Genomic DNA, 14,379 nt, shown 5'->3' with positions numbered 1-14,379 from the left:
GCTTATCAAATACGTATCAAACTTTGTTAATCCCAACAAAAAACCCTTTCTCCTATTGGACACATAATTACCCAACAGACCTCTCTAATTCTCTCATGGCTTAAAGTACTCAGATCCCTACAGTTTGGTCAAGTTCCATCATCAGGTAGAAATCTTTTCCTATAAGAACAAGACCATTACTGTAGCAAAGGGCACAGCACCTGCCAATTACTACTTATGACTTCAGTGACAATGGTGGACAAGCAAGGCATTTTAATATATAGTGTGGCCTTAATAGCACAATTACATACAATCATAAATGAGAAAGAATAACATTATTATATGTAATTGAACAAAGATGAGTTAGTAAAAGCATATTGAAACATTTTGGCACACAATATTATTTACAGGCTTATTTCTCTTTGTAGAAAGAAAGAGCATCATTAATAATAATTACTCTGTAAAAATTGATATATACAAATTGTGTTTTTATATGCACACTCCATGCTACATGCCTTTTGTAGTGGATAGATACAACTATAGCTATAGGTTTTCAGTTCCCAATATGTTTCAAATACAATAAACTTGTTTTACAAATTATAGCACCTGATTGTCCATCACAAATTTGGGGATTATTCCCAAGTTAAACTCTAAAACAAACATCTTCTGTGTTTTCTTAACACAACTATTAATAGTAAGAAAATTCAGTTTTCCTCATTGTGACGCATCAATACATCACAAATACCTTCAATTTGGTCAGACATTAGGGTACCAAGTTATACAGAAGTTTCCGAAGATGAGCGGAGAAGAGGGGATTTTTCTCCTGCATATGATGTGCATTCAGCTCCACTGATTTTCAGACTTCTGAAATCAAATTAAATAGTTTTTAGATCCAAATGTACTGGATGAGATAAGACGTACACGTGTCAAGAAAATCCAATGAAGAAAAGCATAAGAAAAGAAAAGAATTACCTTGACTTGTATATTTCTTCTTTGGTTAAAAATAATATTAATAGGAATGCCTAGACAGAATGAGATGGAAAGGAGTTATCATCATACTGTAGGTAATATGCTTTACAAGCTCCCTGCAGTAGATATTTGTGAAACCTTTATACTTACAGCAACAAAGGTGACTCCCCCCTGAAAACCTGCACCCCATTCAAAATTCAGTTTCTGTGTGATAAATCCACCAACAGTTGGCCCGAAGAACATCCTTCCACAAAATGAGAAACAGCACAGCTTTTTTTTGTTCTTTTTTTTTTTTTTTTTTTTTTAATTGGTGATTTATTTTCAAATCTAAAAGGCTAAGCTTGGTTAATACTTACCCTGCAGACCACACGGCCGAAAACAGTCCTGATACCAAACCCAGTGTGCTTAAGCTTTCCTCAAACCCATTTTCACTACAAAAAAAAATTGTTTTGTCTCTTCATTTAAATAATGATTTTGTTTCTAATTCAAGCAAATCTTATTTCAGTGTATTGCTCACAGTGTATAAGATTTGTAGTGCAGCATCCTGTTAACCAATGCGGAACTTATTTTTATCATAACATTGTTATGCACAAAATTCCCATGAAATAAGTGTATACAGTCATGTTCAAAAGTTAGCATCCCTTAAAGCATCCACGACAGTTGCCAATCTTCTCAGAAGTAGAGATCCCAGTACATTCACCGCAAGGTCAGACAATCCTCAGAGAAATACATAAAAGCCCAAGTGCTACATACTTTACACAAGCAACCCTACAGGCCTCACTGAGCATGTTAAAGTCCATGACAGCACATTTAGAAGAAGCATCAATACATTCATGAACATGGAGAAAGCCTCTTCTGTCTAAAAAGTGCACAGAAGCACGAGTAAGGTTCACTAAACTGCATCTAAAAAACAAACAAAACACAAGACTTCTGGAATAATATCCTAAGGACAAATGAGAAAAAAGTAGAGTAATATGGCCTTAATGCCCAGCGAAACACCCTCAAGCACAGCAGCAAAGGGGTGATGATTTGGGCTTGTTCTTGCGGCCACAGGACCTGGACACCTTGCAGTCATTGAGTAGAACATGAGTACTGTAGCCATATGTCTAACAGCTTTTTGGGTCATGCAACAGGACAATGATCCAAAGTACACCAGCAAATATACATCAGAATAGCTGAAAATACAAACCTTAACCCAACTGAAATGCTGTGGAATGCCTTAAGAAAGCTGTGCATAAGAATCTGAAAGCTATTGAATCATGGGGTACACTTAGTATTGCCCACTTGTTTTTTTTTTTCTTTTTATTATTATTTTTGGTTGAACTAATAATGGTAAGGTGAAAAAAGTTATATGTTGTTGGTCTGAGGTTGTATTTGCCAAATACTGAGACCAGCCAAGATCAGATGACTTTTGTGTTTTTGCACAAAGAAACATACAATTAAAGAGGTGGTACTAAATTGTGAACATGACTGTACATAATTATCATGGTCACATCAGGATTCTTCGATTGTTTGTCTGGGAAATCCTTTAAAGGTAATTTATAAGGCCTTATAATTATATCAAAAACAGATCCAAGTAGAATCTTTTTAGGAAGGTAAAAATCCAATTATACAATGGCTCATACAGAACAATTGAAAAAACATGTGTCTGTGTTGATCGGTCACAATAAAATGTGATGAAGAGATCATAATTCTTTAAAACTACAATTTTCATTAATTTGTCCAGTCATAATAAAAAAAAAAAAAAACAGGTTTGAGGGGAACCTAGGATCATTACCTTGAAAATGTGTGAAGGTATTTTGTCTGCATAAAAACTTTTTGCTTGTTTTGAAGATTTTTAAAACAAGTAATCGACTAAATAAGTAAATACTACGTACTACTACTACTACTATAACTACTACTAATAATAGCACAATAGTTTTTGTCTGTAAACTTACTGTGCACAAATGAGCATCTCAGTGAAGGTGGGGATGCAGGTCATACAAAGAGAAAACCCGATGACCACCAGCATGACAACAGCAAGCCAAAGCTCACTATAAAATCGAAATCTCATTCAGTCAATACTTTAGTGTTGATTAGAAATTACTAAGGTAATAGTTGTATAAAGCTACTAATAACCATGTCCGTTAAACCCACCTTTCAATATGAAAGACAGGAACAGGTCCAAGTAAACAAAAGCCAACTGCTGTTGCTATTCCTCCTATTGCCATCATCCACTTTCTGATGAACTGCCACACAAAAACAATACAATATAATAAAAACTGCAAAAGACAAGAGTTTCTCAGGAACTTTTCGAGATTTCATTTAACTTTCTTTTGTCAGCAGCACCAACTTTATGACCAACCTGAACTGCTTTAAAGAGAAAACTGGCTTACTGGATACTTATCACTGATTATCCCAAGGATGGGTGAAGCAGCTCCGTAGGGTAATGACACCGCGACCATGAGCAGCCCCACAGACTCAGCAGTCAGGCCAAACTACTCACAGAAAGTTATAATAATTTAACAGTTACAGTATGTGTTCGACTAAAATATGAGGCAGAGTGTAAAAATGATTTCATATCTTTTGTTTGAATTTACCGCTTCCATGGCAAATATTGATAGGGTGGCATCCAAAAAGCCGATTCCTGAACTCAGCGTGAACACCACAAAGCAAATAAGCATCATCTTTACTCGTGAGCACAGCTTGAAGAAGGAACCATGTGAGGCAACCGCATCTGTGTACAGAATATCAATACACAGTTACACTCACTAGCCACTTTTAGAATACCTGTGCATCTGTATATTCATATTTAATGATCTAAACCTTAAAACCACCTCCTTAATAAGAACAGAAGTATACCAATTATTAAATCTTCAATCATGTGGCAATCCTCCACAATTCATCAATTCATGTTAAGAACTTAGTTAATGGTTATTCCAAACATAATTATTAAGTCTTTAATTGTCCAGGCTGGTGAACCCTTCTTCTCCCTATTCTGATCTGCATACTTTTATGCATTTTGCTGCAGCCACATGATTGAAGATTTGATAAAATATTTGGTATACTCGTGTTCTCATTAAAGGGACCAGTGAGTTTTTTTTTATTTTTTTTATTTACTTATTACATACTGAATAAGACGCAGATGGTAATCATTATGATGATGTTTTATGTTAATGTGCATGCATCATAGTTTATCTGAAAACATTCTGATCAGCCTTAAATCATAATAGCCTTAATGTGTGCACTTACACACATTACATTTATTCTAAGGGTTTTAGTAGTTATTACTAAACACTACCTATTACTATCATACTGTATTTAAAGTCAAAACTGAAACATTAAACTTTTCTGATCTAAGTATGATCATGCATTCATTAAAAAAAATAATAATAATAAATAAATAAATAATTACCAACCAAAGTTTGGTAAAATCCACATAATTAAGGGGACTGTCAAAAACAGAACACTTCCCAAAACAATGAATGGAATTTCATATCCAAATGCTTGGTACATCCATCCACCCAAAGGTGGTCCCAGTATGAGGCCCATTCCTGTAAAAATCTCAATAAAGCCCTGTAAAAAGATTGGAAACGATTATTAATCAAAATACAACATTATTTAACCTCTCATGGTTTGATCTCATGAGACTATTATATAAGTGCTGTCTATGGATGCTTCACATGTTCAATAGTAAAACTGGGTAACTTCAGCTTAAATAGCACTATTGTCTATGCAAGACAAAGTGCATCTATCTTCTGAATACCATGGATGTTTTTGAAAAAAAAACAACATGTTGACAAAAACTCACCAGGATCGTTGCTATACTGTCGGGAAACACTTTTGCTGACACAGCGAAAGAGGATGTTACAGCACCAGCAAAGCCAACTGCATTTATAGATCTTATGACAAAACAGAGCACTATAAAGATGGTTCCTTCAGGAGCTCTGTCTAGGAACCTGGCCATTTGTTACAAAGTAAAAAACAAAAACAAAGATTTGTAATGATATCGGCCATTGGAACATTGCAAACATTTGACCACTACACATATACTGTATATGCTGAATCCTGTACTCACCCAAAGACTATAGTAGTCACACCTGAAATTACCAGACCTGCAATTATCATACATTTTGCCCCAATCTGGACAATCTATAGGGCAAACAAAAAGAATGGGCATAAAACATTTGCATTTTGAATAAAAATATCCTTTTAAAGTATAAACTACAAATAAAAATATTCACATGCAATATACAAGCCTTATACAGACATACTGTAGCATTAAATGTATGCTACATACTGTAGCATTGCAACGTTGTGGTTAGTCTTTCGGCTGCTTCTGTCAAGGGGTCGCCACAGTGAACCATTTTGTCTGCACAACAATTTAGCACAGGTTTTTATGCTGGATGCAACCATCCAATGGCTGGGGTTTGGGCACTGCCTGGGAATCGAACCCGGGCCTTCCGCATGGAATGCGAGAGACCCATTACTGATACCAATGCCCACTTGTTAGTTTGCAATTCATATTAAAAATGAAGGTAAACCCACTGGCCGCAGTGTCATGTTTTACAGGTATAATTTAGAGGTACAGTACTAAACATAGGTTTACATCTGCTGATGTGATTTTTTTTCTGTCCTCTCTGGCTAGTCCATTAGTTTAAAGCTACAACCAATGACCAAATATTAAGCCCCCTCGAACTTTTCCACATTTTGTCACGTTACAGCCACAAACATGAATCAATTTCATTGGAATTCCATGTGAAAGACCAATACAAAGTGGTGTACACTTGAGAAGTGGAACGAAAATCATACATGAGTGCATCTGTGTGTAATCTAATGTCAGTACAAATACAGCTGCTCTGTGACGAATCTTGGGAGCAACAACACCATGAAGTCCAAAGAACACACCAGACAGGTCAGGGATAAAGTTATTGAGAAATTTAAAGCAGGTTTAGGCTACAAAAAGATTTCCCACGGAGCACTGTTTGAGCGATCATTCAGAAATGGAAGGAGTATGGCACAACTGTAAAACCTACCAGGACAAGGCCGTCCACCTAAACTCACAGGCCGAACAAGGAGAGCGCTGATCAGAAATGCAGCCAAAAGGCCCATGGTGACTCTCGACGAGCTGCAGAGATCTACAGCTCAGTTGGGGGAATCTGTCCATAGGACAACTATTAGTCGTGCACTGCACAAAGTTGGCTTTTATGGGAGAGTGGCAAGAAGAAATCCATTGTTAACAGAAAACCACAAAAAGTCCGGTTTGCAGTTTGCCACAAGCCATGTGGGGAGACACAGCAAACATGTGGAAGAAGGTGCTCTGGTCAAATGAGACCAAAATGGAACTTTTTGGCCAAAATGCAAAACGCTATGTGTGGCGGAAAACTAACACTGCACATCACTCTGTACACACCATCCCCACTGTCAAATATGGTGGTCCAGCATCATGCTCTGGGGGTGCTTCTCTTCAGCAGGGACAGGGAAGCTGGTCATAGTTGATGGGAAGATGGATGGAGCCAAATACAGGGCAATCTTGGAAGAAAACCTCTTGGGGTCTGCAAAAGACTTGAGACTGGGGCGGAGGTTCACTTTCCAGCAGGACAACGACCCTAAACATAAAGCCAGGGCAACAATCGAATGGTTTAAAACAAAACATATTCATGTGTTAGAATGGCCCAGTCAAAGTCCAGATCTAAATCCAATCCAGAATCTGTGGCAAGATCTGAAAACTGCTGTTCACAAACGCTGTCCATCTAATCTGACTGAGTTGGAGCTGTTTTCCAAAGAAGAATGGGCAAGGATTTCTGTCTCTAGATGTGCAAAGCTGGTAGAGACATACCCTAAAAGACTGGCAGCTGTAATTGCAGCAAAAGGTAGTTCTACAAAGTATTGACTCAGGGGGCTGAATTATGCACACCCCACTTTGCAGTTATTTATTTGTAAAAAATGTTTGGATTCGTATGATTTTCGTTCCACTTCTCACATGTACACCACTTTGTATTGGTCTTTCACATGAATCAATTTTATTGGAATTGGAATCCACGTTTGTGGCTGTAATGTGACAAAATGTGGAAAAGTTCAAGGGGGCCGAATACATTTGCAAGCCACTGTATCTTAAAGTTCATTAAATCAACCAAATGTTGAAAATGTGTCTACTTTTGAAGCAACCAATTTCCACAATAGTTTCTATATTTAAGTTCCTACATTTATTTACTGATTTTATAACTTGTAATCCATTTCACATTGATGGGAGCAAAATGGCTTATCTTTTACCAATTTACATGATTGCAGGACAGTCTATTTAAGTTGCACTTTTGGATGGTATGTAGCCAACAATCCAAGGGAAGGAAGTAAAAGAACAAAAACAAATTGGACAGAAAAGCAGTGTTTACTTTTAGCTTTAGGTTCAGTGTTTGGAGGATATTTCTTCTTTCCACTATTTTGTCCTCCGTTATAGAAACTCTTAAGCCTCTTAAAAGTCCTCCACTCTACTCTTAACAATTTTTACCTTAGGATCTGTTTTGAGGGCTAAGATGTTTTATAAATATATATTTTTATTTTTACTGGGATTTAGTCCCAAATTTAAGGGGAAATTCTAAGAAATATCATAATTGGAGCAACTTTTATGCTTAAGAAGATTTGTGAATATGTGCCCAGATGTTTAAAACCAACAAAAACACTGCTACACATAATTAGTTAGACTAACTCCTTTTAGCTCAATACACATTTCCATGGTTATGAGCATGAAGAAAATTGTCCTCCACCTCCCTTTCCATTAGGTCTTCCAGTAAGGAGGGGCTGAGAAAATGTGCAAACTTTTCTTCTTGCTAAGGTGGTACAGTACACTCAAGGGTGCATCTTATGTACCTTTCTATGTTTCTTACTAATTGAAATGTGAATACAGTGTACCTTTAAAATATTAAAAGGAAAGTAGAAAGTAGTAGTACTTCAGGAAAGTAAATGTAAAAAAGTATGCATATAGTGGCTTAGTGGTTAGCACAGTTGCCTTGCACCTTGTTCTGGTTCAATTCCCGACCACGTTTGATTTCCGCCCCAGTGTGCATGGAGGTCACATCCACGTGCTTGGTGGGTTTCCTTTAAGTCCTCCGGTTTCCTCCCACAGTCCAAAGACATGCAGATTAGGCTAAATGGTGCCAATTAGGCCCAAATTAGCCATGGTGTGTGAATGAGTGTGTGTATGTGCCCTGCAATGGATCGGTACCCTGTCCAGTGTGTATAGGCAATGAGTGAGTGTATCCACTAGTTTATAGTGGTAGTAACTTTTAAGGTACAGTACCAGTCAAGGGTTTGAACACACCTTATACCTCCTTGGTGTTACCTGGTTTTTATTTCCTTCTACATTGTAAAACAATGCTGAAGGCATTCAACATATGCAATAATTTCATTTAAACAGTTAATATTGAGATGTGCCTGCTACGTACGCTCTGTGAAGCCATCATAACGACTCTAATCCGAGGTGCTGTTAATTGGTGATTTTTGAGGCTGGTAACTCTAAATGAACTTCTCCTCTGCAACAGAGGTAAGTTTTGGTCTTGCTTTCTTAGGATGGTCTACTTGAGAGCCAGTTTCATCATAGTGACTGATGGATTTTGCAAATGCACTTGAAAATACTGTTCTTGGAAGAACTATTCCAGAAAGGCTGACTTTCGTGTCTTAAAGTAACAACTGACTGTTACTGTTGTTACTTAACTACCGTGTGCTATTTTATAGTTTTGAAATCTCTAGTATTGTAGAATATAGAAAATAAATCCAGACTTGTGTCTAAACTTTTGATTGATACTGTACACTAAATGCACATTTTAGGTAAATTATACTTATTTAAAGATACAAAAAAACTTTTAGAGCAGTAAAGTATAAGGAAAAACTTACATATTTTCCCAAGACCAACGATCCAACCAAAGTGAAGAAGGCATAGCATCCAAATATTAATCCAATTACTGCCTGGCTAACTCCTTTCCTTTCTGCCTAGAAATAGTTTAGTTTATTGAAAAAAACATCTTAAAGTAGTTAAGTAGTATACAAGTATACATTAACAAATATTTATTCGACATTAACCAAACAATTTTGGAGTTTTTACCTCTGGTGGAAAAAATGGTCCTAATATCGAATAGCAGATCATTGAGCTGAAGTTTATGGATGCCATCGCAATTAAAGTAAACAGCTGCTGCCGACTCATCTTTGAAAAAAACATGTCTGACAACATGTAAAAAAAACAAAAAAAAACAAAACATAGGTGATGTCAAAATGTAGGAATAAACTAGAAACAAATTTACTATTACAGAACTTTTTATATACTTACTTTTTAATTAGAGTCACTAATTGCATCATTTTTAGATTAGATTCAACTTTATTTTTATTGTGCAATATACATGTACAGAGGCAATACAATTGATTCTCTTTATCAAAGAAAACAATGGAAAATTAGTATGCAACGTGAATACACACAGACTAATATATATATATATATATATATATATATATATATATATATATATATATATACACATACATACATACATACATACACACACACACACATACACCTAAAGGATTATTGATAATATTATTGATAATACAGTGTTTGACCCCCTTTCGCCTTCAGAACTGCCTTTATTCTACGTGGCATTGATTCAGCATGGTGCTGAAAGTATTCTTTAGAAATGTTGGCCCATATTGATAGGATAGCATCTTGCAGTTGATAGAGATTTGTGGGATGCACATCCAGGGCACGAAGCTCCCGTTTTACCACATTCCAAAGATGCTCTATTGGGTTGAGATCTGGTGACTGTGGGGGCCATTTTAGTACAGTACATTGTCATGTTAAAAAAAAACAATTTGAAATGATTCGAGCTTTGTGACATGGTGCATTATCCTGCTGTAAGTAGCCATCAGATGATGGGTACATGGTGGTCATAAAGAGATGGACATGGTCAGAAACAATGCTCAGGTAGCCCTGATGCCCAATTGGCACTAAGGGGCCTAAAGTGTGCCAAGAAAACATCCCCCACACCATTACACCACCACCACCAGCCTCCACAGTGGTAACAAGGCATGATGGATCCATGTTCTCATTCTGTTTACGCCAAATTCTGACTCTACCATTTGAATGTCTCAACAGAAATCGAGACTCATCAGATCAGACAACATTTTTCCAGTCTTCAACTGTCCAATTTTGGTGAGCTCGTGCAAATTGTAGCCTCTTTTTCCTATTTGTAGTAGAGATGAGTGGTACCCGGTGAGGTTTTCTGCTGTTGTTGCCCATCTGCCTCAAGGTTGTGCGAGTTGTGGCTTCACAAATGCTTTGCTGCATAACTTGGTGTATATATATTATATATAAACACACACACACACACACACACACACACACACTGGAACCTTAAATTACGAGCATAATTTGTTTCGGCAGCGGGCTCCAAAACACTCCTAAACCAAATTGATTTTTCCATAAGAAATAATGGAAATGCGAATTATTCGTTCCACAGCCCCAAAAAAATTAATACATAAAACTAATTAACACAAAATTTTAAGTAAAAATAAAAAAAATTAACCAGCACTTTACCTTAAAAAAAGTAAAAATAAATCCTGACAGATAAGTGTTTCCGTTTGTGCGAGCAGGCGCTGTGTGTGTGTGTAAGAATCTAAAGTAAGCTTCCCTCTCCCCCTTCTTGTCTTACACAATTACCCTTCTTCCTGTCTTTTCACACACTCATGTGGACAAGATGGAAACACTGTTTTATCGGAAAAATAAACAAGAAATCTCTCTAATGACACTCGATTGAGTGACACTAATGAAATCACTGCTGTAAAGTAAAAATAAAACAAATTCACCTGCACTTTACCTTTGGAAAGAATCACGACAGAGCAGTGTTTCTGTGTAGAGCAGAGAGAAAGAGTGTGTGTCTGTAAAGTCGAAAGTAGGAGGGGTCTGTCAGACACAAAGAGCAGGCTAAGCCTTGCGCAGAGAGGCAAAATGGAGTTTTAATCTCTCTAATGAGATTTGTTTTTTAAAGTCAAAAAAGTTAAATTTGATAAAAATCTTTTCGCGTCTTGCGGAACACTCGCAAACTGCGTTACTCGCAATCCAAGGTTTCACTTTACATACACGCACCCAGAGGGGCAAAAAAAATGTATACACACAAAATATCAAAGTCCCTCTCTTTTGACGGTCACATGATAGAATCATGTGTACTACACATTGCTTGAAAAGGACATAGATAAGAATTGTTGAAGTGTGTGTATATTTTTGAGGCCCCTTTGTGTGTGTACACATAGAAATACTATTATTGACCTATAAAGTCCTAAAAAGGTCTCATTCTGTAGATCCTGAGTGAACTGCTAGTGTCTTACAATCCACCATGCCTACTTCAATCAAAGGATGCAGGCTCGTTGTCAGTACCAAGTATTATGAAAACTACAGCAGAGGTAGAGTTATTTTATACAAAGTCCCAAAGTTATGGAATAACCTTACAATTAATGTTCAGGACTTCAGTTCAGTGTTGAAGTGCAGGATAAAAACTTATTTATTTAGCCAAGCATTTTTGTATAAGATTTGCCTTGGGTAAAAGAGCAGATATGGGGGACTCATGGACATACAGTAGAGTATTATGGTGATCTGGTATGTTTAGAGTTAGACTTCCTCAAACTCACGAGTGTTGACGATGGAGTGACTGGTTGCTTTACTTTCCAGGAACTCATGTCTGGGTTTCCTTCTGGCTCTCCCTTTTAGTTATAGTGTCATAGTTAGTCCTACCAGAGTTCCTGATTGCACTAAATATACATTCACCTTATACATTATGTGACCGTGACCATACATAACTTATCTTATCTCATCTCTCTCTGTCGAGCTACAGATTGCTCTCCTGAGCCCCTAGTGAACCAGACCCTCCTCAGCCCTCTGGACCTGTCTAACTCATCCTGGTGCCCCACTTCTGCTTGGAAATCTCATCACATGGATGACCCCATGAAGACCATGAAGAGGACTTGTGTTTGTAGTCACTTACTAGTTCAGGACTGGGTTTTCCTACAGTTTTGTACCTGAGCCTCCAATAATGACAACTGGATTATATTATTATATTATATTTAATACTTAAACAGATTTTCTGTGATATTTAACTTCCTAACACACAGTATGACCATGAAATAATTCCTGCTATCCGTGTGGTTCCTGTCAAGGTTTCTTCTTATTGCTATCTCAGGGAGTTTTTCCTTGCCTCGTCACCCTTGGCTTGCTCATAGGGAGAATCTGGTCATTTTGATTTATACATATTTTCTTACACATTTCATACTCATTTTACAAATTTTCTTTTGATTCTGTAAAGCTGCTTTGAGACAGACCATTACAAAGACATTACAAATAAATTTATATTTTTAAATATTTATACAGAATTAATATATTAAAAATATGTATGTATGTACAGGTATGTATCCAGGAAAAGAAAAAATCTTACTCATTTATTGTTATACATGATATATTGATATATTTGATCATCATACTATTTTTCTTTTCCTGAAGTGTGTATAACTTTGGCTGACTTTGTATATACTGTATGTGTGTGTGTGTTTGTGTGTGTGTAATATATGTCTGTGTTTGTGTGTGTAATATATGTCTTCTTTACCTACCTGTGCTGTGGTGTGTTTCTCCGTGTGCTCAGCTGTGGAACTCTGCAGTCAGTCTGAACTGAACTCCCTCTGAGTGAAGCTGACACACAGCACAGCGGCACGCGCTCGTTCTCCCGCCCGTCTCCCGAAAACCCGCCCCTTTTTTCCTTGAAAGCACCACATACAGAAATCACGAGATCCATCCCATACCTCGCACGTTCAAGTGTATCTCCTCATCACACACAGCCGGGAACGGCTAATAATTAGGTAAGTAAATGAATCAAGTGTGTTGGGAATATGACTACAAACGCCGAGCTGACAATAAAATGATTCACAATTTTTTGCTTCATGTGAATAAAATGTTCTAGTTCATGTGATACAGACGACACTGCAGGACACCGGATGGAAACCTGACTGTTATTAGTATAAGAGTTGTTACAATTAAACAGCAGGAGTTCACTGACTGAGTTTTCTTTAAGGCACCATTCTGAATAACTCTAGTGACTGCTGTTGTGTGTGAAACTCCCATGAGATCAGCAGTCACAGAAATACGAAACCAGCCAACAATCATGACCTGATGCACTGCACTGCTGCCAAACCAACATCTAATTAGATCATTGTACGGAAGGGTCACATTTACACCTGTACAGGTGTTCCTACTGAACTACTCAGTGAGTGTAAGCGCTCAGTAATATATTGCTCTATTTTGCCCCCTGGTGGTCCAACAGAGAATAGCTCTCTCTCTTATTGTTCCACATGAATTTTATTTTTAGCACACAGATTCCCACGGGGCTGTATGTAATGTTCATGTGTGTAATGTGACCTAGAGGATGCAGAGCCTCTAAAATTAAATCAGATGCAGTTTGTATGCTGCTGAGGTTTATTATTAATTGAATAAAGAACATCTATACTGAGCAATAAACAATATTTCAAGAGTTTTAATTCACAGGCTGTTCATTTATTTAAATAAATATTTATTTCACAAGCTTTCTTGTGACACTTTTTCTTTTATTTATTTATTTATCTTAATTAAATTAATTCCTGTCGCTCAGTCGTAAGCACTGTTGCTTTGCACCTCCAGGGTCCAGGTTTGATTCCTGGCCCGCGGTCTGTGTGCATGGAGTTTGCATGCTCTTGTCGTGCTTGGTGGGTTTCCTCCGTGTACTCCAGTTACCTCACACAGTCCAGATTGGGCTAATTGGGATTTCCAAATTGCCTGTAGTGTGTGCTCGTGTGCTCTGCGATGGATGGACCCTGTCCAGGATGTACCCGCCTCATGCTCTAAGCCTTATGGGATATGCTACACGCCTGTTCACAAAATGAGCGATTTAGAAGATGAAGGAATTCATTTATACTTTTTGCAATTTGGACTCTTTGTTTAATGTCAGTCATGTATTTGTGCTCAGTATTGTTGCTCTGCTGCATGTCTGTGTACACACCCCAGTTGTTTCCAATACCCCCTGCCTGAATGCTTCCTGTTGCACTTTCTTCATGTCCTGTCAACACTGTTTATGTCAGAAATGTATCACATGCACAATGGGAGAAATGTTATTTTATCTCACTGTGTATCACACACTCATTGTCATGAGTGTGTGATACACAGTGTCATTCTCCACTGCAATATTTCCAGATGTTTTTATTTTATTTTATAATTTGGTACAGTGCAACCAAAGTTTCCTGGGCCTATTTGGATTTCTGCAATGTTATAGATAAGCTTACCTCTTGTAGTCACAGGATTTTGGGAGGTTTGAAATACAAAAAAAAGGCTTCCTGAAAAACCAAATCATTGCCTGCAAAGTGCTTGGTATTTAATTGGACTGATCCAGCTAAACA

General features: G+C 37.3%; 1 protein-coding gene across 1 annotated transcript; it reads right to left on the bottom strand.

The window, feature by feature from the left end:
- Nucleotides 1–274: 274 nt before the first annotated feature.
- slc18b1 (solute carrier family 18 member B1) lies at nt 275–9,139 on the bottom strand. Its single transcript, XM_053510331.1, has 13 exons — nt 9,026–9,139; nt 8,818–8,913; nt 5,006–5,079; nt 4,739–4,886; nt 4,347–4,503; nt 3,528–3,664; nt 3,324–3,425; nt 3,085–3,176; nt 2,886–2,981; nt 1,305–1,379; nt 1,099–1,192; nt 952–1,001; nt 275–843 (listed from the first exon to the last, which is right to left on the bottom strand). Exons 1-13 carry the CDS (start codon nt 9,137–9,139, stop codon nt 756–758), a joined length of 1,323 nt encoding a protein of 440 aa, XP_053366306.1. The 3' UTR covers nt 275–755.
- Between the last annotated feature and the right edge of the window lie 5,240 nt (nt 9,140–14,379).

Source organism: Clarias gariepinus, chromosome 13 (genome assembly GCF_024256425.1).
Source record: "Clarias gariepinus isolate MV-2021 ecotype Netherlands chromosome 13, CGAR_prim_01v2, whole genome shotgun sequence".
NCBI lineage: Eukaryota > Metazoa > Chordata > Actinopteri > Siluriformes > Clariidae > Clarias > Clarias gariepinus.
Note: the sequence above shows the minus strand (reverse complement) of the source record. Positions and strands in the feature narration are given on the sequence as shown.